Genomic DNA, 27,525 nt, shown 5'->3' with positions numbered 1-27,525 from the left:
CAAACAATGCTTTGTAAAGGCTCCCCTCTCACTGTTCTCAGGGGTTTAAGCACATCTCCTTCCTTTACTGGTGGCTGCCTCCAAGGATGTGTCTAAACCCAGGAGCAGTACTTTCTTTCCTGTAGGACTGCCAGAGTTGCTCACAGCAAGGCAATGGCACAGCCAAAGGACAGTGCTCAGCTCTACAAGCTTCAAATCATTAAGGTTCCAACCTTAATGAGACCACAGAGATCATCTATGGTTTTAAACTGAGACGGGAGATTTAGGTTCAATATTAGGAGGAAGTTTTTCACACAGAGGGTGGAACAGGTTGCCCAAGGAGGCTGTGGATGCCCAATCCCTGGATGCATTCAAGGCCAGGCTGGATGTGGCTCTGGACAGCCTTGTCTGGTGACTGGTGACCCTGCACGTAGCAGGGGTTGAAACTAGATGATCATTGTGGTCCTCTTCAACCCAGGCGATTCTATGATTCTATGGTCTAGTCCAACCATCGATCCATCCCCACCATGATCACTAACCATGTCCCTCTGTGCCACATCTCCATGTCTCTTGAACACCTCCAGGGACTCCAACAACCTCCCTGGACAGCCTGTTTTGATAAAATGGAATCTTCTACTCCCAACAGATACACCAGTAATTTCCTGACTGCAATCACGACCCTCCAAGCACGATGCTGATTGCTGTATGAACCTTTTGCAAAACCCTTCTGGTGTTGATGTTGTAATGCTCAGATTTTTGCTTTCTGCACATTGGTAGCTGTAGATGCATTGTCACTTTGTGGTTAGTTGCTACAGTCTTAGAACTACTTACATCCACATCCGTTATCCAGATATCAAAGATTTTCATCCAAAATAAAGAACCAAAACAGTCCTAAAGGGAAGCCCTTTAAATGTGTAATTACGGAGGGTTTTCTGGTTTCTTTGCTGACAAAGAGAAACTGCAGTTGAATTTTTGGATTTGATGTATACACAGTCTGACTCATCCCAGAAGATATTGATCCCAGCAGCTTTATTGTCTGATTATGTTTGGCAGCACGTAAACTCTTAACATGGGGTTATTAGATCTAACAGCTTAACAGGTACACAAAAATGTGACTCTACTATTTGGTCATGTTTAACCACCTCATAAATCTTTCAGAATGACAGGAGTAACGTACTTCCTTGAATTCCTCCTCCACCATTTCTTTACTGAAATCCTCATTTCTGCTCTCCTACCTCTCTCCCCAGGAGAGTTCAGACCACACAAACTTTGCCTCTGCTTGCTTTGCCATCATTTCTTCTCCAAATTAGATATGCTAGCCAGCATATACAATTAAAATATTATTTTTCCAGGCCAATAATTTGAGTGCTGCTGCAGGAAAGCAAGAGAAAGGGCAACATTTCTCTCCTTGCACAATAATTTGGCCATCCACTGGTGTATTCCTTCATTAATCTTCACTTTCTGTACCAAAAGGGAGAAGAGGAATCTAAATTACTGACTTCACCAGTCCCATCTGGCTCTGCAGCACATCACTTGCACCAGTTTAAACACACCTTCCAGTCATTAACTTTGTTTCTTTTGCATCTGAATCTGGCCCTATGAATTCAAACTTGAAACTTCAATGGCCAGTCAGGAAATAAAGTTACTGTTTATTGTAACGAAGACAAACAGCATCCTTGGCACTGATTCCAAACAAAAAGCATGAACACTATTCCATCATCCTTCCGAGCAATTCCCATGCCAGGTCCATGAACTTATTAACACTTTGCTATAAATAGGTGCTGGAGAAGCCTGTACAGGAACTTGTTTTTCTCAGTGCCTATTGCAACAGGCCAGCCAGTAAATGACCCAAGAGTGTTGAATCTACACAGCCTGAGGACAAGAGCCCATAGGGTGGCGTGTCTTTCAAAGCAACTCTACCTGCCATCCTTATGCTGAATCTCACACCAGAAGACAGCTGGGAGGTGACTCCAAGAGCACATGGAAGGGCTCCAATCCTCTCCGATTTTGTAAAGGCAAAAACATACTTCAGACTAGAAGCTCAAGGCCTGTTTATTAAAAGCCTTCTCAGAATTCCCATAAAGTGTCATTATTATTTCCTTAGTACTTGCGTCAACCTCTCAAGTCTTTTTGTAGAGAAGGATATCCCACCAAAACTTATATTTAGGAAGCTTCACTACCTCTAGCTTGAAATTTTGTTAACATCAACATGCACAAGCTATGCAGAAGAAAACCTACGACATAATCTTTCTCAATTTCAGACTTGCTGTCATGACCATGCCTTACACCAAGACGATCAGTTATTCACCAAAGTTGGGTAACTTACACAGGTGACCTGGGAGATACAATGTGAAGATGACTATTTCTAAATAGCTGACAAAAGAGATAGGGGTTAGAAAAGCATGCCAGTTTGTAAAAGGAAGTTGATGCTGTTTTAAAATTCATGCAAAGGGAATTTTTGCGTATTAGAGTATTGGTAAGAGCAGAAAGAGGAAGAAATGCAGTGCAGAGCATTGTTCCTGATAAAGTCATATTCATGGTGTAACTGCCTTGAAGCTCCTGCAGGAATAAGAAACAATTTTAAAGGAATCAAGGGGCTGTACCCTCTTGGTGGAAAGACATCTACACTATCATAGAAGAGCAAAGAGCAATTAAGCCAATTCATTCATCCACCTTCCTTGTTTTGCATAGCTTAAAAAATCATGGAAAATCTGTAGCCATCTTGTCATGCGAAGAGGCATTTCTTCCAAAAACGACCTCTGGATTGTTATTACTTTTTTGATACATAATTGCACCTATTTCTATAAGCGATTACCCTAAACTTTAATTTAACTTCATGCCTAACAAACACTCCAGCATAGCCAGCATACAGATGCAGCTGTTGAAGAGGAGGCTGCACCCCTGGACCATGAAGCACTTCCCTGCTTGGTTTTCTTCATTCAAAAGCATATCTCAACACACAATTTGAACCAACTGCTATATATACAGTATATACATAAAAACATTATTTGTCATCAAATTGAAGTTGCACGAGTCCAAAATTGCTACCCATATTTTCTCAGACTGCACACTCCAAAGTTACTTCTCCAATGTGTGGAAATTATTCCAGGTAACTTGCCTGTACTTTTACTTGACTACAGCTTCCTACACAGTGCCACACACATCCTCCTGCATCACACAAGTTGAAGAATCAGGCATACGTGCCACAGAAATATTGATTTTGCTACATCAAAAGACCTATTGGATAAGGTTTGTCCATAAGAATTCAAGCACAGATTTACCAGAGTACAAGATTAGAAGATGCAAAACGTGCATTGTCATGGGCAATACATAAAATGCAAGACACCAGTTACCATACGCTGAATAACTTCTCAGTCTCCTTCAGGCAATTACCTGTGCACTGGTAAGTCTGAAATGCGATCAGCATGGGATGACCTTTGGAGTCCTCAGAGAACAGCTCTGCTGGATGTGGATGCAGAAAGTGAAAATCTCTGAAGTTGTGGGATAACTGATAAACAGGTAAAGAGAGCACAGGCAGTCACTTCGATAAAAGGGTAGAAACATCTTCCAGCAAAGTGACTGAGTTTACCCGACCTTTGGTAAAGAGCGTTTTAAGAACTGCAGTCGTTTCTTAAAGTCTCTGAATGACTTTCACAACCTTTCACATCCATTTGGAGAACATTCAGATGATATCTCTCTGCATTTTATCCTCGCTACCATGGGAATGGATAGCCTGAAAGCTTTATCCTTTGTATGATAAATACCAATGCACCACTGCCAAAAAAGGATACAGGGAGCTGGAATCCCTGCGTCTCCATACCCACTTCTAACACCTTAAGCAGAGGCACAGAGATCTGCAATTAGAGCTTGCAGATCTTTGTGTTGATCATCTTAATTACTAAATTTAGAAGGAACTGCTCATTTCTTTGCATCAAGTGAGAACTCTAAGCCCAGATGAAAACCTCACAGTAGGATCGGATCTTTTGCAAGCAGAAGCACCCCAGGTGTAGGGAATAAAAACGTCTGAGTTCTGTTGTTCTGGCAGGTACTTTGCTAGAGGTGGACCTGACAAACCAAGGGGCAGTCTGTCTTCTTTCATCAAAACATATGAGATTTCAGGAGTTAATTTACAGCATAATACAAGATTTTCTAGTGTATCCCAAAGTCAGCCTTGCTCACTTTCCCACCTAAGCCTGCTAGAAGCTGTGTTCAAAATACTGTAAGTAAGGAAAATCAGATCTTTTGCAGTCAGTAACCATGCAAATTCCAAGCCACAGAATATAGATACATGATATCTAGATACTGAATCAGCTACCCATGGCTCAAGCAATAGAGCACTGAGCCGGAGAGAAGTGAGTCTGCCCGGAAACCTTGTCACAGCCGTGTCACTTGATCAAGGTCTCTTCTGTCAATTTTGCAGAGCCTTTGAGGGACAGAAGGATTGAAAGTAGAAGAATAGCAACTTTCATCATGTGAGAGGGACCTTCATTCATCGGGACTCCCAGAACTGCATTCCCTCTAAGCATACAGCTTCACTCAGAACTGAAATAGAAGACAGCCTCTTTCTGGGGTCTCTTTCCCTTCAGAACTGAAAAATCAGAGGGCAGTATTGAACTAGTTAAGGATAGGCAGAAAATAAATTGAGCAATTTTCCTTTTCCAAGCTGCATAAAATTTACAGCATCAGTAATGCCTTTGTGAAAGTAATTAGATTCTTAAGGCTCTATTTTATATTTGATAATATGAATCTGGTGTGCAAAGACATAAGTCATTTTGATCTGGGATGCTTCAGCACATTATGGGCATCCTTATATTTCTATCTTCCACAGACTTTTTTTCTTTTCATATTTTATTTTAATCTCAGTCTCCTTGCAGGATGCTATTTTTTAACCTTTGAAAATACCAATTCTTAACAATCTCTGTGTCTCCTGTCAGTCACTCAAGAGAAAATTAAGTTGCCCTGGAAAAAAGTAAGGTTCTATTCTAAGTTATTTTAGTTGAGTGAATATTAGAGATATACGAAGTAGAACTCAAGTTGTAGCCTTCAAAAATTTCCTCCCAAAAGCCTTTTCCCTTTAAGTCCAGGATTTATTTCTTTCCTAAACCACAGGCCCAATGCCCTTGCCACCAAGTTGCCATTTGGCCAGTTGTCTAACATTTAGCTTTTCCAAACAAAAAAATTATGAAGACTTTCTCCTTAAGCAAAAGATGTTTACCAGAAGAAATTTTCCTTACTTCAAGGCAGCAACCGACCCAAAGCACGCATCACATTTACGCCAGAACTGTGACAAATGCCTGTTGAACTGCAGCACTTAAACCACTTGCATTTTAAACAGCAGTTTGTCAAGTGATGTTAATTATTTGGGAGGTCTATGCTCCTAGAAACATAAACATTTCTTTTTATACTGATCACATTTTTTTTCCATGTGGTGCTTCCAGCAGAGATTGAAATTAAAATGGTTTCTGTGTGCCATGGTTTGGTTTATGGCTCAATTTCCCTGCAAACAGATGGTAGCATTGCGCTGGGGCTCTACACAACACCTTCCCATCCTTCCTTGACTGCTGGAAACCTCTCAAGAGGTGGGAGAGCACTTCCACACTCAAACTCACTCCCTCTCCATAAGTCCACACGGCATTCTCATGGCTGTTGGATAGTATAGGTCTGGGACTTGCAACAGCCTGAGGAGCATCTGAACTTTGCAAAGCAAGCGAAGGGCTTGGTTAGCTGGGAAGCACCACAGGGAACAGAAGAGTAGGCTCTTTCAGGAGGCTTAGCCAAAGCAAACCTTCACTCCTGCCAAGATGCAACTCAAACATGAGCACCTGCTGCCCTCAAAACACCAACTGAATTGTGCTTCCCCCACACCACACCAAGACTGACCTTAGTTTTGAGTGGTACTCAGTACCTATGGAGAAGGCTTCATGCAATCACAAGAAGCAAACCAGAGCAAAACCTGCAGAGAGACTACACTGGTGCTCTCAGAAAACACACTGTGCAGTCTGCATGTCAGCACTGGGAACTACCCAGGGCTCTGTGTGCTTTGATCCATAATGATTTCTTTTCAAAGGTAGTTAAAGATGGGAACAGTTTCTGTCACCTACTTGAAATTTATGAAGAGGTCACTGAACATCTGTCTTGTTTGGTCAAGTGTAGTGTCCTTTCACTTCTCCAGACTTCATCAACAATGTCTGCTGTAGAACCCCAGGGCTGCAGCAGTGTGTTTTAGGTCTCCACACTCTGACCAGCCTCTGGGCAGGACTGCTGCATGAGGGACACCACAATCTGCAAGGTACGACAACTCGAACCCTAGGCACCCTACATTACTTGACCTCTAATGCTTCCTCTCTGTATTAGCATATATCCTTTTCTGAGTAAATGAGTAAATGCAAAACAAACCACAAAAAAGGAGCTGATTTTTATAGCAAGGAGCCTTGGTTTATCCCAAGGGCTTGAGGAAAAGGGCAAGAACTCCAGATTTCTACCAACACAGGCTGTTGCAAGGGAAACAAGCAGAATTACATCATTTATGTTCCACATCACATTCATTAATGTAGATTGCTTTTATTATGTCCAACTACCCGCCCTTTTCTTCTTTTTTATTACTATCATTTTTTCTTTAAGATAAAAGTGCTATCAACCTTTACAGTGGGAAATATATACTAAGGCATCTGATCAATTATAATGGCTCTGTCTGCATTCCTCCTCCTTTGCTGGGCTGCCAGACCCACAGTGAATCCCAGATAAACCGAACGACTCTTCTTCCTAGACCCACCAATTGCAGTTATCTTGAATGTTTTTTTTAATGCCAACAAAGTACAGCATCCCTTCAAGACACAATCAAGGACAGAAATACCATTGAAGCCATCTTGACAAGAGCCACAGAGGAGAAGGCTCTGACTCATCTCAGACCAGCTTCGCTCAGATAAATATGTCTTCAAAGAAAAATACTGTAATTTAGAAAGGGATAGATGGGAAGAAAAACAAACAGACAGCAACACTAATAGGGATCAACCCTACAGCAAAATACCGTCAGACACAGCACTGCAGCATATGCTCTGGTCAGGGGCACATGGACCATGAGGCTGGCAGGCACGCTCCTTGTTCAGCCTCTGGGAGATAAGATCTCTCCTGACCTCCAGTTCCACTCCCTGCTGCGCCATCAGTAAATTCCTACTGATTCCCCAAGGCAATCCATCAGGATCAATTTCTTGCTTTGCCTTCACTTTCCAAGAAGTTCCCTTTTACTCTATGATTAATCTTTTTCAGGCTGATCTCAATTCTACCCTCAGCATGTATGGACATTAATGCAAAATTCTTTATTAAAAAGAAAGCAGGCCTGTCAATTTTGAGACTGCATGGCTAGAGACCACCACTTCTTAACTCCTCCTAGATGCCAGCAATGGTAGTTGTATTTGTTCCACAAACCTATTTTATACCATTAACAATATGTTTCTTCTGGTTCTGGGAACATTTGTTCTGATTAAGCATGATGATGATTCCCTGGGACTCACCAGAGGATCCAACAAACCCTTCTGAAGAGACACCTGCTAACTCTAAATTAATTGAACGACAGCTAAACATACCATCCATAATTCTCAACAAAAGAGGAATTAAGTAAGGAACAAGTGAAGACGGATCAGATGTAAGAACAGCTCCCTGTAGAGGAGGGTGAGGACCGCTCAAAGAGGTGACAAATAAGACAACCAAATCTGAAAAATAACACAAAACATTCAGTCCCTCGGTCCCCTCAGCATCAAGAGGATATGGAAAAACAAACAGGGATAATACGCCAGAAAGCAAAAGATTAAACTAGAACAGGGATGCTCTTTGCTCACATCACCAAGACCCCCAGAGTCAAATAATGGCACAGCTAATGAAGAAGTCATCTGCCTTTCACAACAGAGTTTTCAAGTATAAATGTGGTCACCCATAAAATCTCTATATATGGAGGCACTACTTCATCTGAGTAATGTTGTCAGCAGTCAATACTGTCAGCCACCTAAGGACATCCGAAGGTGACCCACGGGTCAGAGGCACAAACTGAAATAATCTCTGGGAGCCCCACTTTTAGCAAATGCCAGCACTGCTTTGGCACTCTGCCCAGGGTCTTCTGCACCAGTTAATCCAACCCTGAGCAGGATTAACTTCCCATACACACACATACTCATTTGCTTTCAGAGCTAGATACCAATCTTGCTGAAAGCAGTGCGACCTTAGAAAGACCCTCTTCTCCTCATCTCATCTTGGTTCTCAGTGAGTGACTGCCTGCAGAAATGTTAACCCCCTACAGAGGGTGAAGCAATTTTCAATCATTCCACATACGGAAGCTAGGTAAGATCCCTCAGAATCTAGATAATCGTTTAGACATTACAAAAAATGCAAAGTAAAATTAACTTGTAAAGAAACTCTCACTAAATTGGTGCTGTCAGATTGGTTTTTTTTTATTTTTATTTTTTTCCTTCGGGGATATTTTACAGTTTTAATCAGAGCAAAGAAATCAGAAATTATTTCATCTGAAGGTGTGTACAATGGTGTGTGCTACAGTACAATTCTGTTGGACAGTATTAACTGCAAGGGTGAAATGCAGCATTTGGCAAGGTTGTTGCAGAATAGGCAGGGAACACACAATGTAGGAAATACAGCATGGGGCTGATTCAGCACTTGCCTATAGATATACCATTCACTACACTACAAAGCATTAAGAGAAAGCTAAAAATAGAGCTCCATTGTGCAAAGAAGGAATAAATGAAGTTGCACACCATAGCTATTTTTCACTCAGTAAACGACCTCCAGCTTCCACTGCTCCCCAAAGCCCTACAGCAGCAGCTATTGGGGCTGGAGGCTTCAGCCAACCTCAAATATCCCAAACCTCCTGGTGACACCTGTGAGTGAGTCCCACAGACTGCTCTTCATGAGAACAAAACGCAGAGGAAGGACAGTGCCAGCACTTCACACCTACTGTGCACAGGAATAAATCAGCAGCCATGTGCAGGAAAAGACCGTGGCAAACAGGATGCTGATGAAATTGGAAATGAACCCAAGTAGATGCCCAAAAGCCTTCACCACCACGTAGTGCAGATGGAGAGCTGCTATGCCACCACTACTGCTTCTTTCTGCCTCCTGCTATTCAACCACACAGTTATGCAGCACACCAGGACTTACATAGGCATGGGGAAATTCTGGCCATACATAATGCTTACACCTGCATATACACACCTCAAAGACAGAAACCATTATTTTTATTGTATCCTCAGGCTACAGAGCATCGTCTGCTTAAGAAGCTTAAAAACTCAACTGCTCAAGCCAAAAGTTACATCTGTCGGTGACTGCTGCTTCCCAGGCTAAAAAACTGATGCATTCTCACCAGGGACTTCTTTGCAAATACACTGATGCCATACAATTACAGTTTGGGAAATGTGACACAAGATACCTTTTTCCTGCTCCTTGTAGAAATTATTCCACCGCAAACCACTGATGTGCACCTGTGACACGAGAGTAATTAAAACAAAAACAAGACAAAGCCCTGCGATGAGGGACTTATTAGTGACTGTGACTTGTAGGAGGGAAGGTTATTGAGCAAATGTGCATGCAGCAGACACATCCCCTGCACATGAATTAATGCACTGTGTACACTCCAGCTAGTCAAAAGCCCTCTGAAGAGATGCGGACGCGTTCATCGCTAACCTCCGCACGTAGCCATGCACTGAACCCTCTCCAGCACAGCTCAGCAGCTTCCTTGGCTGAAGCCTGACTTTTTGTCTGCTCCGTTCCAAGTGAATAATAAAAATATATTTAAAATAATAATAATTTTAAAAATTCTCAAGACATTTTTTCTCAGGCAAAAATTGGATCCGATCCCCTAAAACCAAATGCAAATAACATCTCGCTCACAGCCGTAAAGAGGAATTAAAAACTAACGAAGCAGGTGACAGTTGAACCAAATGCGTAAGAAGAACGTACTTGTTCTGATATATGCATCCATCAGAGATGTTTTATGCACGATTATTAACAAGTAGTTGAATATAAATATTTAGTTAAGCCCGCCTATGTTGTAGGAACGCTATAGCACACAGACAGTCTTGAAGAAACTCGCCTCAGATGAACCACGAGCAATCATATTAACATTTCCTGTTTAAAATATTGCTAACGTAAACACCACATGTATAGATGTTCCCTTTTGCATGGACTGTAAACATCCTGTCCATCACGACTGCGTTACCATTGGACTTCCCTTTTCAACTTTTCTTCTTTTTGCACAGAGAGCAATGGAAAGCACGCCAAGGACTTGTGTGCAGGGGGTGGGAAGGGGGAAAGAGGAGCAGAGACCATCACAGCGCCATGAAGAATATGGACACATGGACAGAGATTGCACGAGGGCACTTGGGCAACGGCACATCGCTTCAAGGAGAAGGAGGAATGAAGAGCTCCTGCGTGCCAACATACAAAGCCATAAGACATCTCCTTTCAAACAACCCACAGCTGTTAACCACCGCCACACTGCTTTGATACTTTTCAAAGGAGTGCCACTCTCACAGCCCAGTTCAGGAGCCCATCTCTCAATTTATTTTTTCCAACCCAACCAAAGTGAGGGTGGACAACCAGAGGCGGGCAGGCCCCTGTGCACCATGCCAGGCTTGGGAGCTGTGCCCATCCCAGTAGGAGCCTCCAGCAGCTGGGCAGGGCAGCTCTGCCCCATCCCAGCTGAGTTAAATGACTCAGGTGCCCCTGAAAATCCCAGCCCACTCTTTCAGTGCAGAGAGGTCACTGGAAATATCTGCAAACAGTATATTTGTACTTTACCCATGGTTTCTAAAAGCAAGGGGTGTTAACCCCCAAGGCTGCTGCTCACAGAGCTCCTTTCGCTATCATTACGTTCAGTTTCATTTATTCTTCCAAGAAACTGATACGGTTTCGGTTCTCTTTCCCCAGCATATCTGAAAACAGAAACGTTCACCAGAAAGATGGAACTGCAGGAATGGCAGCCACAGATGAACCACAAGTGCAGATGTAGTCTATTTTCATTACGTGTCCTTTGGTGGATGACTTCTTCCTATTTTTAAATATAACGCACGCCCACGTTCCAAAAGACTTGTGCTACAACTCAGCAGCGTATCACCTCTCATTACAACACTGCCTGTAGCCCCTCTGTCCACAGCAGAGTTAATTGCCCATGTCTCCTCATTACTTTGCATCTCCCAAGAAAATAAAAAATAAGGAGAGCCTTGCTGGCGAGCAGAGCAGCACCACAGGGCAGAAGTTGCAGGCGCAGCGGGCAGCAGAAAGCCCTGGCAGGAATGCCAAGTCCCTGGCACACACAGAGGTGCTGCTCCTTCCCAGCCAGGTTTCTCAAGTTCATTCAAATGCTACTTCAAAAGGGAAATGGAACCTACAACATCCACAGCTGCTTGTTTTGGGCTGCTTTTTTTGTTTGTTTGTTTGCTTGCTTGCTATTTTGTAAATGTTGACCCAATAGCACTCACATTCTGCATATGACGCGTACGCTGCGACATTATAGAAGAAATAAGGTCAGCCTGTGAGTGGCACTTCAGAACGCAGATGATGAACAAATTACAGTCTCACTGGAGACACGCCGTTAGAAAAGAGTCATCTGTTTCCTAACTCTGCCCATTTGTTCCCTAAACAGCAGAGTTTGTGTTTTTCATCCAATCCAGCAAAAATCGGGACTGGGACGTGAATACTCACAGCTTCAGCATATACCTCTAACACCTCAAAGGAAGCACGCGAGCAGCTTCAAGCTCGTACCACACGATCTGCGCGCTTCCCAGCCCTATTTACTATAGCAACGAGGAAGTTTCTCTAACAGCCCTTTTCCCCCGCACGGAACGCGCAGCACGCGGGCTGTGTCTCGAGGTGAACAGAACACTGCGGAGCAGTCGGCACGTTTAACGAGCACAGAATTCTCACCGAAATATTTACGGCATGAGATCTGCGCGGCCACGGCCGCACGTTGCCTATTGCTCCGGATTTTGCTGTAGCATCGCGCCGGGCGCTCAGCCCCCCCTCCCTACACGGCTTCACGTTACCTAGCAAAGCAGGCAGGCTCCTCGGCTCAGCCGAGCGCACGGAGTAGTTCAAACCAGCGTTCGTTCCACGCTGCATCAACGCAACATAGAAATGAATGGACACTACGGAGCGGCTGACGGGAAGCAGACGCAAGGTGACCGCTTCCAAAGCTTCCGAGTTCCCCTTCGGCAACCTTCATCCCCCGCTGGAAGCTGGCACACACCGCACGCATCTCCTCCATCGCACCCCCGGCCCTCACCTTCCCCCTCGCAGCGCTCACCGTGCAGCGGCCCTCGGGTCACCTGGCCCCCCATAGCCGCCCCTTCAGGCACCGCCGGCGCTCATCGCTCCGCTCCGCAGCCCCCGGCCCCGCTGCCCCTCGCCGGCTGCCTCCACCCACTCGCGGCCCTCCCGCACCGGCGCTGGGAGCTGTCACGTTTATTTACATAAGAAGGAGGAGACTTCGCGTCTTCCTGAAATAGCTGCCGACGCTTCGGGGATGCGGCGTTCCCCCCCTTCCCCCCGCCCCACGCTGCCCCCAGCATCCCATATTGCGCTCCCAAAACCGGAGCCACGGAGGTGGCCGTGGTACCCGGCGGTGCTCAGAACAAAGCCCGAGGCACTGCCAACTTCACTCACCGCATTCAGAACTTATTTATAAACAGCCAACGGCATCGGGCACTGAAAACCACTTTGGGACCCCAGTGCGGAGCCTCGGAATGAACTGGAAGGGCAAAAATTAAAATAAAATAGGTGGAAAAAAAATTATTACCAGACATCACTGCACCAGAGTCTTCAAATGGCCTCTGCTGGTTAATTATTAGTTATTTAATAGCAAAGGAGTACTTGAAATGCAGGCTGGCTCACCACAGACTGCAATAATAAAAACATTGCCCCAGTCAACTCCTTGGTGCGAGGTTTGCACGCTCAGCCCAGCGTCTGTGCTGCAGCCCATTACCTCTGCTGGCAGAAAGCAGCACCAGAAGCAGGGAAGGGGGTGCGGGGGCAGTGGGGAGATGCATACAGTCCTGCTCCCCTTCCCCCATGCAAGAGCCAGCTCTCTCCATCTCCAGCCACACACGTGCACCACCTCCCTTGCATCTCTCCTGTCTGCTGCTCTAAGGATAGATGAGCACAGCAGGCACAATGCTGCCACAGCCAGCCATGGTGCATCCAAGCTGGCTTATTTAAAAGTAATTCATGCAGTTTATTGTTATGCTACAGTCATTCCTCATTCTGCAAAGGATTGGGACTCAAAAGTTTAACAGCCACAAGCCCAGCTCTGCCTCCCACCCCTTACCATGGTGCTGGGCAAAGCCTGCCATCCCACTGCATTCGCTCTCCCACCAGGATAACGGGAAATCAGATTATTGCTTAGGATGGCTGGGTAAGAGAGAGAAAAAAAAGAAGAAAAAAAAAAAAGCAATGCAAAAAAAAGCTCAAGCCAGAGAAGCTCAGTCAGGGTGTTTGCACTAACACTGCGTGCGTGAGTAAAGCTGTGCCAAGCATTTCGAACCTGCCAGAGGAGCATCCCCAAGCAGCAGCAGGCACCGCCAGCGCCCAGCTCCTTCTGCCCCACCAAGGAGACTCGCGCCCGGAGCCAAGCAGCAGCGTTCCCTGGGATGAGCAGTGCTCAGCTCCTCCCTGCCCAAACTCACACTCTGCAGAGCTTACAGCAGCTTCTTGGCAGGAGACTTGGGTGGTTTTTTTTTCCCCTCTTTTTATTCTTCCCCTCCTGGATGATGCTGCATTTACAGCAGCAGCGGTGCAGCACGAGGACGTGTCCCCAGGAGCACTGCAGCATGGCCCGTGCAACCCAGCTGGCATAGGGCAGCACCTGGGTCACACTGACCCAGTGCCTCATGCTCACAAAGTGACCAATGGGCACTGGCGCCTTAAACCACGTTTCACCCCAAAGAATTAAGATTTACTCCACTCTCCAACCCCAAATTTTCTCCCTTGCTTGCTTAGCTCTGCTTTCCATCCTTACCTTAATCTTGCTGCAGCTCTGTGAATAATTGAGTTTTTTGGTCCACTGCCTCAACCAAGAGATTGCTAGAAAAAAATCATTTTGTGTTGGCCCAAAACTGAATGCTTTGTGCGTCTCACTGAACAAAATGTTTCTTTAACTCAAAAATGAAACATTTTTAAAGAGTTATTTTTACCTCATTTTTTCAAGTTACGGTCATTGAATCCAGCTCTGAAATGATGCCTTAAAAAAACATTAAGCATTTTGTTCTATGTACACCAAAAGGAAAAAATCTGAGCTGTTATCTTTTCAGATCATTTTATTTTTCCTAACTTATTGACTTTATTTGTTTATATGGAATGGTGGGAGGGTGGGGAGGGCGGGGCGGGCAGGCTGCCAGAATGACTCATCCTGCTTGGCAAAAAATTATAAACAATTTCAGTTGATTGAAAAATTGCTTTTCTTTTTTTCCATAAAAAAAAAAAAAAACCATAAAATAGTACTCCCCCTCCCCAACATCCCCATAGAGCCAGGGCAGTGCAATGGTCTGTCCCTTACGCAATGCTAACTCCTCGAGGATTATTTGCCATACAGTATTTCTCCTGCAGCCATCAGCAGCTTGATCCACTGGTTAGCAACCCTACCCAAACTGGGGAGTTGGAGCTCAATGATCTTTAAGGTCCTTTCCAACCTAAGCCGTTCTATGATTCTGTACCTCATACTGGAACTTCTCTGATCTGGACCTATCACCTCCACGTCCCTTTCAGACTTTGCCCTTTTCCAAATTTCTCTTCATTCTTCTATGTTTCTGATTTTTCTCTAGATATTAGGGGAAAAAGAACAAAACAACTCTATCTACAACCTTATTCCCATTTTACAATTCTCCACACTGACAACCTCTAGGTCCCTTTGGGTTATTTTTCTGCCCTTGCCAATATCTGCAAGGTCTCCCATTGTGACATCAAGTATTGAAAATATATATATTTTTATAATATATATATGATGTCACAATATTATCACCACTCGTGCTCCCCTCTGACAAATTACTGACAGAGATATGTGCAGCCCAACAGAAAACCAACTCCCAACAACATCCAGCAAGTTAAATCCAAGCAACATCACTGATCCAAGCAAGAATGTACTGCAGGAGTGTGGTTTGAAGCAGTATCTGACCTTGCTAAATATATTTATTAACTAGAAGATTAGGATGCTGAGGCTGCAAAGGACGCAGTCAACAGGATGCCTCTTTGGACTGAAGCCTTGGATGGTTCTGATTCAGCCTTGAGCAGAAAATCAGGTACCTCTCCCACAACCCCAGGATACATCCACAGCCTGGGCATTGGGCAATGTTTTGGGGCATGGAAGATAAGACAGCTTCATTGCTTTCCTCACAGCAAGGCAGGAGAAGGCTGGCAGTCAGCAAGGAGGACATCAGGGACCCATCATGGTCTGGGAAATACATCCCAAAATAGTTGTGATGTCTGATGACCTTTGCCTGTGTAGACAAAAAAAAAAACTGGGCAGATGTGGCATTGACGCACACGGTTTTAGTGGCCATGATGGCTGGACTAGATGATGTTTATGTTTTGGGTTTTTTTCCAACCTTACTGGTTCTAAACTTCCCTCTTCCTTTGTGCTCATTGCTTTCTTCTACCTGTCCCTCTTTTAATAGGATTTTCTCTGCTTTAAAGCATTTCTCCACAACATGGTCTGAATCTTCTCCAAAAAATACTGTAGGAGAAAGCAGGGAACTGTGGAAATCAATCAGATGTTTGCCAGGGGCAGAGAACCTTCTCTTAATGACTTTAGTATTTAAGAAGCTGTCATCAATTTTGCTACTGCCACGTGCCCTCAGCTTTATGGTAACAATCAATTGACTGGAAGTTGCCCTTTTTCAATACAGTATCTCTCAACAAGCAGCTAGAGACTGAGGGAGATGGGATTCAGAGGATCATATTCTCAGGTCTTTTTTCAGCATAAGCCTAAGACTGCTGCTGGGGCAGAGAGCTGAGCTGTACAGAAATAAGGCTTCCTTCAGAAACCTCAGCCACTGTAACTCAAGGAACAGCAATGTTCTCAACAGCAAGGCATCCAAGAGAAAATGTCTCAGCGGCAAGCATTAGTGCACAAAGAACAGTGACCAGAGCTAGGATATCTTACATTCTAAGCACCCTTTTAGCTTGAATTTATTGCTATTAATAGAGGGAATTTGGAAAGCAGAGATGCATCTTTAGGCTATTATTTGTGTGAAACACAATGATACAGATAGCAACCTAGCAAAAGGAACACTGATTAGCTGATGCTTACGTGCAGCCATTTGACAATGTTATTAGTTATGTAATTAAAGTATTACTCTGGATAAAAACTCCAATCTCAATACTTAAGTCAAAGGAAACTCAAAATCCTAGCTGAAATCCTTTAAAATCAAGACCACGATTTCTAAATCCAGCACCATGACCATTAACTCGGGTGCTTGGGAACCCCAGGGCAGATCGCTGCAGCACAGCAGGAAGGAGGATTTAGGGTAGGAAAGCCCGTAGGCTGAGCATCTCCCTCACACTTGCACTCAGTGTAAATAAGACATCAGTGCAGTTTGCTTTGGTGACAGGAACCACAGCGGCACAGCGGTAAAGGCTGTCGCTCAGGAGGGCAATGAAGACATCTGTGAGGTATTTGAGCCGATGTCCAGGATGTGGGCTGGTTCAGTGAAGGAGACACAGTGACAGAAGCACTCAGCTGAGCCCTGCCTGCTCAGTGCTTTATCTCAATCCCCATGCATCCACCTACAAGAGCAGCAGAAGGGAAGACTGCTAGCAAGAGGCACAGGGCTGAGCAGCAAGAAGGATTTCCAAGGCAAGGAACTGACCAAACCCAGGCAGCTTGCACAGCATCTTTCCATCAGCATGCAAATGATCTCAAGTTCCCACTGGATGCAGTTTTTATCTTCAAGGGCAGGAATGTTCCCCTCCTTACATAGTTTTGAGCTACCAGAGAATAATGTAGTTCAGAAATCCTGACAGAATAACACCAAGTAGCAGAGGCTGGATAAGACAAAATTCAATGTGCGACACAATTTGCCATAAAGCACTGTGTTAGGCTAAGCAGCATTTCTGAGCAGAACTTCTAGACAACATAAAAAAGCTGTTTGTGCTCTAGGGCAGCATCACCTGGAATCCACCAAAAGCCCACGCTGAGAGAAAATATCATGGTGTACGTGACAATGATTGCATTTTCAAATGTCCTCGTGTCTATTTACATGAGAAATTAACATTAACACAACATTCTGCAATGAGAGCACGAGGCTCTCTCTTCATGCACAATGCTTTTTCAAAAGCATTCTAGACCTATCAACGTGTAATGAAATAAGAAGATAAAGCAAGCACCTCACCAGAAGAAACACACTAATCTAAGAAAGCAAAGAGATGCTGATTTTGTACCATTCACCTAATGAAACTGACGTTTGCTTTAAGATCAAGTTCAAGAAGCCTGTTTTCTTTTAGTTAAAAATCTTTGCTTGACGGCAGAACCAGAGTCCCACTTGAATATCCTCCTTTTGACTCTGCCTGCAGGCAGCGTAATGACAGCAAGGCAGGACTGAGAAGTGTTATTTCAGGCTCAGTTTTATGGCTATTAAACATTTGGAAACCCAGAGCAGCATCGTTCCATGTGACATGGCACTGTAATAGTTTAGTTTAAAAAAAAAAAAAAAAAGTATTGTTCCACTCCGATCTACAGAGAACACTTGTGTAATATATATATATATACATACATACACACACCTTTGGATTATATAAAGTAGCTCACTCATACTTTATTACAGACAACAACCAAACCCTACACTGAAAAATTAAATTACCAGCAAAAGTCATAGCACTTTTATGGGGCACGTTGAGCAAACAACACATTTGTTTTCACAACACACCTGGAAGAGGTGCTGCCTCTGTCCTAGCTAGAAAAGCATGTTCTGATTTTTGCATATGTAAAGAAGTCAGAAAGCACCGGGGTGCAAATGAAGGTAGACTGACTGCTTCCACACAGCATGTGCTCACCTTTGAGAGCTCAGCTTTCTAACTGTGATAACGTTCCCTCAGCATCAAGGTGTAATTCCTGAAGATTTTTCTTAGCAAACACAGCGACAGGAGAGAATAACCTCAGTGTTTTATGTCCCACCCTTTCTGAAAAAAAGCCTCTCACTTGCACGTACAGGGATTTGTGACCAAGCCAAAGCACCATATGTTTGTGATGTAAATATTAGCCCAGCAGAGAAACACCTTTTTATTACCCGAAGTCCCTACCCTGTCAAAAGTCCTTCACAGGGCAATGAAGGGCAGCAGGTCCCAAAGAAGCTGTTTGGGCTGGCCAGACAGGTGAGTGGGGCTACACCACACGGCCATGAACCAGCATCCCCACCACACATCCCAGTCTCTAAGTTTCAGGCTGTGAAAGGCTCCTGGAGTCATAGGGGAGAGCCCTGAATCCTCTCTCGCAAGACTGCCTCTGTCCTTACCAGAACCTCCCTGCCCCTGTTGCAGGGCTATCCCATATGAAGTGGGATTTATTTTCAAACCTTATAGGGCTGCTCTTACAAGTTTTTGCAGTAGATTACAAGAAATAAAAAGAGCTGGAGGTCTAATGCTCCATGGGCAAAATACATGGCAAAGGTCAATCTCTCAGGCCAGGCAAGATGAATCTTGCAGGTTTGAATAGGAAGCAATCCACATAATGCCTCACATGTGCATTGTCCTTTCTCTCTCCATGTTCACCTCCTACTCACCTCTTCTCTGCTCTCCTCCCTCACCTGAAGATGCTGTCCAGCATCTCCCCATCCTATGCTCATCGTGGATTTTAAAGTTTGATTTGAAATTTATCCTTACTCCCCTTTTCATTTAAGAAACAGAAAAAAAGGATTTAAATCACATTTCACATGTAAGTCAATCTGACAAGTACCACAAAAGATCACAAACCAGATGCAGCAGACTGGGGGAAGGTAGCTATTATTGGAATGAGAAATGAGATTTGGTTTTCAGCTCAGGAAAATGGGATTCTGTCAGGACGAAATCAGAGCCTTAGCTTCATAAAATTCCACTTTCTTTAGAACCTAATTCAAAGCACAAAGCAGATTAGCTTAAAACGTAAAACACTCTACTAAAGTAGAGCAATGGTCATGTTCCCATTCAGTCACTTCTCCCTCCATCCTTCATCTCCATTTCCAGCAGTAGGCACTGAAGTTCAGTAGGATGCAAGCTTCATAAAATGCAGAAAAACATCTGTATGCTTTAGGATCAAAAACATGCTAATATATTCATCACTACAACTTCTAGACTGAGCGTCTCTGACCTACCACAGATTCTTCCGACCTGCAGCAAGCTTTTGCAAACCAAAACACTCTGACTGCCATTACTTTCTCTTCCTCCCATGCACCATGCCTCCAGTCCAAAGGTCTTTTTCACTTCTTTCCTCCCTCCCCCATTCTTCGTCTCAGCATCCTCTTCTTTGCCGCCCACACAGTTGGAGAGCAGAGAACAGACCAATCTGGCAGGCTCAAATAACAAAAAAAACAAGGAAAGAAAAATAAGTTGTTTTCTGGCCTAGAAGACTCACTCCTCAGTATTTTTATCTGGAGGCAGCAGTCAAATCTCTTTTCCTTTTACCAGGAACCAAATGGAACAGCAATGGCTCCCAGAGTCTCATTCTCAGAGATCAGCCCAGAGGCAAACAATGGGGGAAGGCTGGCATTTCTCCCCGACACACAGGCACCTTTGAACAAGAACATTAAGCTTATTTTTCACTGTGCCTCCTTCCAACACCAAGCAGCAGATTTAATATCCATTTTTACAAGGTGGGGTTTGATTAGTCAGTTTGCTTTTCTTGAAAAGGGCTGAGGACAAACCCTGCTGCCTGGAGGCTTGTAACCCAACCAGACATTTATGGGCATTTTGGGGAACACTGGGCTGGGCACATGGCACAAGGAGGAGGGGTCTAGAAGGACACTCACCTCCACCTGCAGCCCTGAAACCACATGGGCAGACTCAACCCAGTGCAGTCCCAATCCTGCAATCCCATCAGCATATGCAAAAATCCACTCCGACATAAAGCATCTAATGACATTAATGGCACACAACACAGCAGTACAATCCAGGCATGTGGAAATAATCACAGGCCCAGAACCCAGGATGACTGATTTCTTCCCATTCAACATATGTTTTACTTAGATGTCTGCATCTTCCCACCCTTCTCTCAGTCTTCCAAAACTCATGATTTTGGTGGAGCACAAGAAAATTTATTTAATACAAGAGTGTTACAGGTTAAATCACACCTGAGAAAGGAAAAATGGATAGCCTACAATATAAACCAGATATTTTATGAAGTTCACATATTCTTAATAATAGCCAGAATCTGACCCCAGTACTGTTGGTCACTGAACAGACAAAATGAATATGAATTCTGTTCAGCCCAAGGCTTTAAAAATAATATTTGTGATTTCTACATAAAATCGGAACAGTTTCAATGGAGGCATAAATATTGTTTATTAGGACCACAGCATAGATTCCACAGGATTCAAAAACCCTACAGCTAATCTGTGCAGTTATTAGTTTTCTTAAGGTGACCTGGAAGCCATTCCCCAGGCTAATAAAAATCAACAGTGACCTCAGCACTTACACCGTCAGTACAAACAGAGCATTTCTCCCACCCTATCAAATCATCTTAACTGAGCTGTTCTTATATTCCAGAGGTGTTGTATCTGCAAAAGAGCATTTTACCTGCACAGTTATGTGTCAGCTATGATGATTTCTGTTGCTTTGTGCCTTTTTGTAGCCACAAAGACCAAACATCCTTCAAAGACGTTACCAACACAAAGCAAGAGACTTCATATGGTCTTTCACTACTTTCACACTGAGACTGCTCTGCTGGAAGCAAATATTCTTGTGCCTCTTTGAATTATCAGTCATGCTCTTGACCAAGCTTTTGTCCTATCAAGGTACAAGTGAACACTTCACATCTCTTTCTGCCTTGTAATTTCAACAGCTAGCACCAATATTTTTGGTGCCAACAGCATATCCTTGTCCATAGAAGACTCTTGTTCTTCCCATGGGAATCCCAACCTGACTCATACTTAGCCTTCCAAGCGGACATGGACAGTTGGTGCACAGTTCTCCCCTCTTTCAACTGAATACTTATCAAGTTACATCATGACGCATTCCTGATTCATGTACAGTTTCTAAGACATTTCCAAGATATCAGCTGCTGTCTAGTGATGGGTCCCTCTCCCCTACTTTAGGAACTACTTCCCCTACTCAACAGAGTGCTTTTGGAGGATGGAAGAGGAGAACATCACCCATAAAAGTACAGCAGTTTAGAAGTACAATTCTTTTTCTGTTCAAGTTCTGTTCAAGGTAGGAACATTAGACATAGGGGCATGAGAAGATGACTATCTCTGCATGTGCAGTGTTAAGAGGACAGTTCTATGCATTGTATGGATGTTATTTCAGGTAACCAGTCTTTCAACAATTAGAAGTCTCTTCAAGATCCACATATTGTGAACTTATCTCCCCAGATTGCACTTTTTGCTTCAAACAAATCCTGATACCACTGGCCAAGGCAGAAGTTTAACAGATAAGATTTGAGCAAGCCATATGACAGCAACCCTAGTGATTCCCCCATGAATGAGCTGCTCTTGAGAAGAGCATGAAAGACAGCCCGTCCCCTGCATGCACAGAGAACTAAGTCTCCTTTTTGTTCACTTGCACTACTTTCCCCACAAACCCTACTGCACATCACTGCTTTGCATGTCTGTAAAACACCAGACAGTCTGACCTCAACACACAAGCAACACAAAAGCTTCTTCATTCAGTTTAATCTTCTAGTCATAAGAAGCTCTCTGGTAAATGGGGTCTCTGGGTAAGCCTGCAGTCTGAACCCAAACTTGTCTGGATTTAGACAACTTGAGTTGAGGAAGAAGATTTGGAAGACATTAAAATTTTAAGGGGATAGTTGTACAAAGACAAAAATATTTAAAGGAGATGGACCCAAAAAAACAGGAAAGACATTTCTGCTGGCTCGTGGAAATGAAACATTGCAGGACTTAATCTGCCACCAGTGAAATCAGTGAGAATTTTGCCAGTGAAGCAAAACAAAAGCAGAAATAGAAACAACATCTGACAACTGCTATGTTACACCCATACGAATTGTTGCAGTTAATAGCTGTGAGCTGGGTAAATACACCATAGGCAACGGTTGATTTTAAACCTCCATTTCCCAGTATGAGTGCCACGATCTTGAAAGTTTTGACACTTTGTAAAAGCTGCTTCTGCTGAGTCATATTTGGAAAGATTTTCTATTTGGAAAATCGTGTTAAATCTATAGAGATACAAAAAAAATAATATGAGAGGAAGAAAGTTAAAAATACAACAGATTAAGGTATATATCTAAGAACAGAATTTAGATAAAATCTGTAGTAAATAACGTATTGTTCAAGTAGACCTCATAAACTTAAGTTCTCTGAATGTAAAGGAAAAATATTTCTGCAAATTATAAACTTTTGGGGACTGGTTATATAAACCTCTGAGACCAACTCCTTATCTGGTATGAATGAAAGCATCTGGCCCTGTACGTTTAAAATGATAATGAGATGGTCAGAATCAAGAGCCTGGTATTGAGGAATTGATATCTCTGCACGCACAACATATAACAGACGATAAGAACGCAGAACAGCCAAACAGCACTTGGTCTATCATGTCAGAACTCAGGGACGCTCAGCGGATCGATCATTCCAGCAGCAGATTCACACTCAGAGACAGACACAGCAGCCCATCCACTGATGCTGAAATCCCCCAGCCAGGAGGAGGTAGATAAGCTTTAAAACGCAAAGGATTTTCCAGGATTCTCATAGTAGTGACCTATCAACAGAAAAGAACAGCAGCGATGTGCCATCTCCCCCACCACATCCCAGAGGCTGCCGGTGACATGCCACCTGATGGCCTTATCCACACCGCCACCGCTCACAGCTCCATCACAGCAGGGTCCCTGCAGAGTCACAAAGATTGAATGGGCCGTGAAAACCCAATTATGTAATTACGTTGCTAATTTCTCCACAAATGAACAATTAAAATCCCAACTGTCTGTCAGATCTGTGCTGCTGCTCACTCGCTGGCCTTGCAGATGTCCCTAACACAGATGGATGGAGGCCTTCAAGGCTGCAGGTTCCTCAGCCGCATCGTCGCCCATTAACCCCAGACAATTAGTACGTGCTAAATAGCAGAGCAGTACCAAGCCACTGCAGCTAGATCAGTGCTAGCATTTCAGGGCACTCAAATCTGTTTTTAAGCCCCTTTCCAGGGATCTCTTGCATTACGGTTGTTCCTGCATCATACAGCCCTCAGAAAGCAACAGGTTCCAATATCATCATTTTCTAAATATTAACTGCATGGCAGATGTTTTGTGTGCGCACAGTCCCTCAAGCCTCTGCCATCTGTTTCTTACCTAATAAGTCAGGTGTTCAGGTTTTTTTATTCAAAGGAATAAAACACAGGGGTTTCTTCAAAATTATAGAATACAGAGGCTTATGCCTTTATTTTCTCTATTCTTTCTTTCTCAGTACAAAACAATTATAATTTCTGAAAACATTTCTGAAGCATTAAGCATAATGATTTCCCTTTGGTCATGTGTTTTTTCAAGGAAGTGAACTGGCAGCAGGCACAATGAAGCCTAACACCAACTGGTTTTCTTTATTTTCCTTTTTTTACATAAGCAGAAAGTAATATGAAGAGAGACCACAGAGATAGAGAGACCGTTCATCAGGTGAGATGCAGAGGAAAAGCGGGAATGCTGACACCTAAAGATGGCCAGCAAGAGCCAGGGACATCACAGATAAGCTGGGCCCTCAGTCCTTTGAGGACCTAGGACTTGCATTCCCAACCAGATGTGGATCAGAGCCCAGATGAGATGGGAGAGGTTACCAGCGCCAGACCCACAGAACCAGGAGCACAGTGCTCAAAAACTGCCTCCTGTTCTGCTTCTCTTCCCACAGGGAAACGGGGTACTGCCAAGCAGCAAATATTTTAATGGACCATCACTGGTGGTGGACCACCTGTAATATTTGGAAATTGTCAGCCCCGGAGAAATTGCAATCATGACAGGTCTCACGTGGTTCTGCATCTTTTCTGATCATTTGTGCACAGAAAGCTTCCCTGATGAAGAAAACCTTTGCTATTTCCTCATATGCAAATAATTTTTCTTTATAACATCTTTTAGAATGTTGTTTTAAATTTATTTTAAAGCTAAAAGAGGCTGAACTGAATGGTATGAATCCCTCCTCCCATTTATCGAAGCCTTACAGCACTGCCAGGACACCTCAGTTCTCCATCAATCTGACCTCAATAAATAGCTTTGCAATGTTCTGATAAACACCAGTGGTAAATATAAACCCACCATATGTTTTATTCAAGATTGATAAATGCTCAGAGAAGCAAAACCACACTAATTGGAATGTACCCATCCCAAGATAGAGAGCTACAATCGCTCAACCAATAACTAGAAACCCTACCAGAAAGGGATGGTAGGAGGTAAGGAGGTGAGTGAACAATAATTCATGATTAAAAGGTCAGAAGCAATTGATGGCGGAACAGCCACCAAGTTTCAGATATACACACAAACATCTCAGATTCACTGCAGGCAATGAAGGAACAGGACAGCTCCAGCTGTTCATTGCATGCAGGGCGTGCAGTTGGAGCAGTCCATGAGGACCCTTCCTATGGTTCTGCTGTCCTGGGCTTCTCACCTCTCAGCAAAGATGCTATTTCAACAGTGAATTTTCTTGCCTGTGATGTTAAAATGGAACTGGATCAAAAGCAAAACCTCTTTTCCCAGAGGTCACCCAACAGCAACTTTAGTAAGTATACACAATCTTTATCATCCAGAGGGACTCTGGAGGATGACTGTCAACAGCAATGAAATTGCTGAATAACACAGCTGCAGCTGTTGTTGAAGTTTAGCATTTGCTCCACACCCAGTCCATAGAAGGTAACACATCTACAGCACCAACTCAAACAGCACCTCTCTCATTTCACTGTGTTTTCCTCACCACTTGTTGGCAAAATAAACCTGATGCACTTAGTTACGTCAAGGCTTTGAACTAAAGGTCTCTTAGAGGACAGAAGAGTCAGGCCAGAGTTGTGCATGGAGACCAAGTCTCACTTGTCATTCACTGCTCCCCACGTGAAACAGCATTGCCTTACAGGCCCCATCTTTCTCCCATCCTCAGAATAGCTTCTGCTTACTCCACTGTGGCTCCGAGGGTGGGACAAAGATGCACAAGGTCACTCCTAATACTGCTGTTCCAATGCGAGCTGAGGCAAAGCCCTGGAGACAAATGCTCTGTCCTCCAAAGATAAGGACAGGTGGAAGTGGGGTGGCAACTACTGCCATAGCTGTTACTGTTCCCTCTTCCCTGGAGTCAACAGCCTCAATCCTGTTTGTAGAGAAGAGCACTGTTTGCTAAGGGTGGAAGCAAGCTGCATAGGTCTACACCACAGTTTGCTCTGAGCTCATAGGCAGCACTCTGTCACAGCTCAAAAAACAACAGCAGTAGATACTTCACTCCCTGATAAATAGAGGGAGATTGCTGTAGCTGCACTAGACGTTTTCCCAGAGGCCCAGGTCTGCCAGAGATGCCTGAGAAGGTGATAGAAGTTGTTGCTTGTGTAATTACTTAGAAGGGCAATGGTGTTGTGACAACTCTTCATCTTCTGTGCCACAACCCTAGGTAGTTCATTATAAAAATCCCAAATTGCATCACTTCTCAAAGAGAAAAGTGTGGCCACAGAGACCACTGACCAGTGGGAAATTGTGCATGGGATACACAGAGATCCCAGAGCAAGGAAGGGGAAATGCGATCCCAAAGTCCCCATAATCCTTGTGTTAGGCCAGGGATGCAGGGAGCTCCCAAAATACTGGGTGAAAGGGTGGGATCTCTGATGAAGCAGAGGTACAAAAATAACCACTGTACATGCATTGCACTTGGTCTACAGAGGCAAAAATGTGCAACTCTCTGGTATGTAAACATAAAGATCAAGTAGGCATTAGGGTGATTAACACCCTTCCTTTCACTGTTAACATTACAGCAATCTGACACCTCAGACTTCTGGAAGGAGCCTGAGACAGTGAGCTCAGGCTGCGCAGCCAGCCAAGCAGTGGGGAGCATCTGCAAGCAGAGTCTGCAGGAAATCCCATTGCCTATGCACATCTGCCCTATTTCTACATCTAGAATAGACCCAGTCCTCTGAACTACTCTTTCCATATACTTCCATAGGAAAGAAGAAAATGCGCCAGAGAGAAAAACAGTGATGTGTTTTGTTAGATCCCACAGATTCTAGATGTTTTACAGCTTAAGAGACCATGGTACCCAGTACCATATAAATATATACACACTTCTGCCAAAAGTTTATCAGGACAGAAATCTGCAGTTACAGTACTGTATGATGTATGGCTTCGTTTTAACTTCATCCTAAACTTGTTCACTATTACTTACATCTGCCTTGAGCCAAGCAGGGCTCAGTTAAAATTTGCCAAAATGTGTAGTATGTCAGTCTAAGAAGAATGCAGCTGAAAGAATTGTTAGTGCTGTGATTATACCCTTAGCCACCTTACTCATCTGCCAAAACCTCTGTTGCAATTTGCACCTTTTTTACATTTTTTACATGACTTTTTTTCCCCATGTAACTTCAATCCCCCAAAGCCTACCAGATAGCTGCACATCCACCAGGTGAGGTATCCTTCAGCAGAACATGAGCGAAGTCTTCAAAGAGATGCTACTAACATGCTGTAAAACACCAGAGTTGGGACAGCGAATAGCATCCTTGATCATCCTAAAGCCTTTCAGCAGTCTGGATGGTACAGAATGCCTTCATTTAATTTCCAGCAGCTTTTAAGCTTTATGTAGTAAAGCTTTTATGGAATATGAAATTTGGTCAAAAGTGGTTTTGCTGCTGGAACGACCCCAGCAATCAGCAAGTCTGTTCATGATGAGGATAATCAAAGGGAATTCAAGTAGTGTTTAACGTTTAAGGAAGAACCTGATGTACCCAATTGGATTTTGGAGTTCAGTAAGTATTAACAAAAAAAGCTTCAGAGCATTCTACTTAAAAATCCTTCCTCCCATGCATTTCATTTCAACTCTTACTGTGTCCTGTACCAGTAACCTCTCCTGAGCAGAGAAAATTGGAAAAAATTGAAGGTTATGTGTCAAAGAGCAGGATAAAACCCTGTCCTCACACAATAGGATGGCCAGCCCTTCAGCTAGCTGTCTTTAACACAAGCAGCCTGCTGGGACATCGAGCAGCAAAATGCATCATCAGCCCTCACTTTGCTTTAGACTAACTGACCCTGCAAGAATTTTTATCATCCTCACTTCAGCAGCAGCGTGCCCAAATTGTCATCAGCATTCAATTACTTCCCATTTCAGAATTAAGAAAAAAAAAATAATACTCCCAGCACTGCCACAAACAGCAAGCAAGAGGTGGGCTCTGTCTCAGAGATGAATGCACCATTTCCTTGAT

The 27,525-nt window shown here is 43.7% G+C and overlaps 1 protein-coding gene across 4 annotated transcripts in view; it reads right to left on the bottom strand.

The window, feature by feature from the left end:
* Positions 1-13,338, bottom strand: part of NEURL1 (neuralized E3 ubiquitin protein ligase 1) — a 78,775-nt gene extending 65,437 nt beyond the window's left edge. Inside the window, exon 1 of one of the 4 annotated variants that reach the window (XM_042863748.1) lies at positions 13,304-13,338. In XM_042863748.1, coding sequence (XP_042719682.1) covers positions 13,304-13,328 — 25 coding nt within the window. In that variant the 5' untranslated portion in view covers positions 13,329-13,338. Of the gene's footprint in view, positions 1-12,023; positions 12,128-12,283; positions 12,339-12,775; positions 12,817-13,303 lie in introns of those variants that run through there. The other 3 variants (XM_042863749.1, XM_042863747.1, XM_042863745.1) reach the window with 3 other exon arrangements.
* Positions 13,339-27,525: the final 14,187 nt, after the last annotated feature.

This window comes from Lagopus leucura, unplaced genomic scaffold (assembly GCF_019238085.1).
Source record: "Lagopus leucura isolate 7727_CA_CO unplaced genomic scaffold, USGS_WTPT01 Super-Scaffold_741, whole genome shotgun sequence".
In the NCBI taxonomy this organism is placed as follows: domain Eukaryota; kingdom Metazoa; phylum Chordata; class Aves; order Galliformes; family Phasianidae; genus Lagopus; species Lagopus leucura.
Note: the sequence above shows the minus strand (reverse complement) of the source record. Positions and strands in the feature narration are given on the sequence as shown.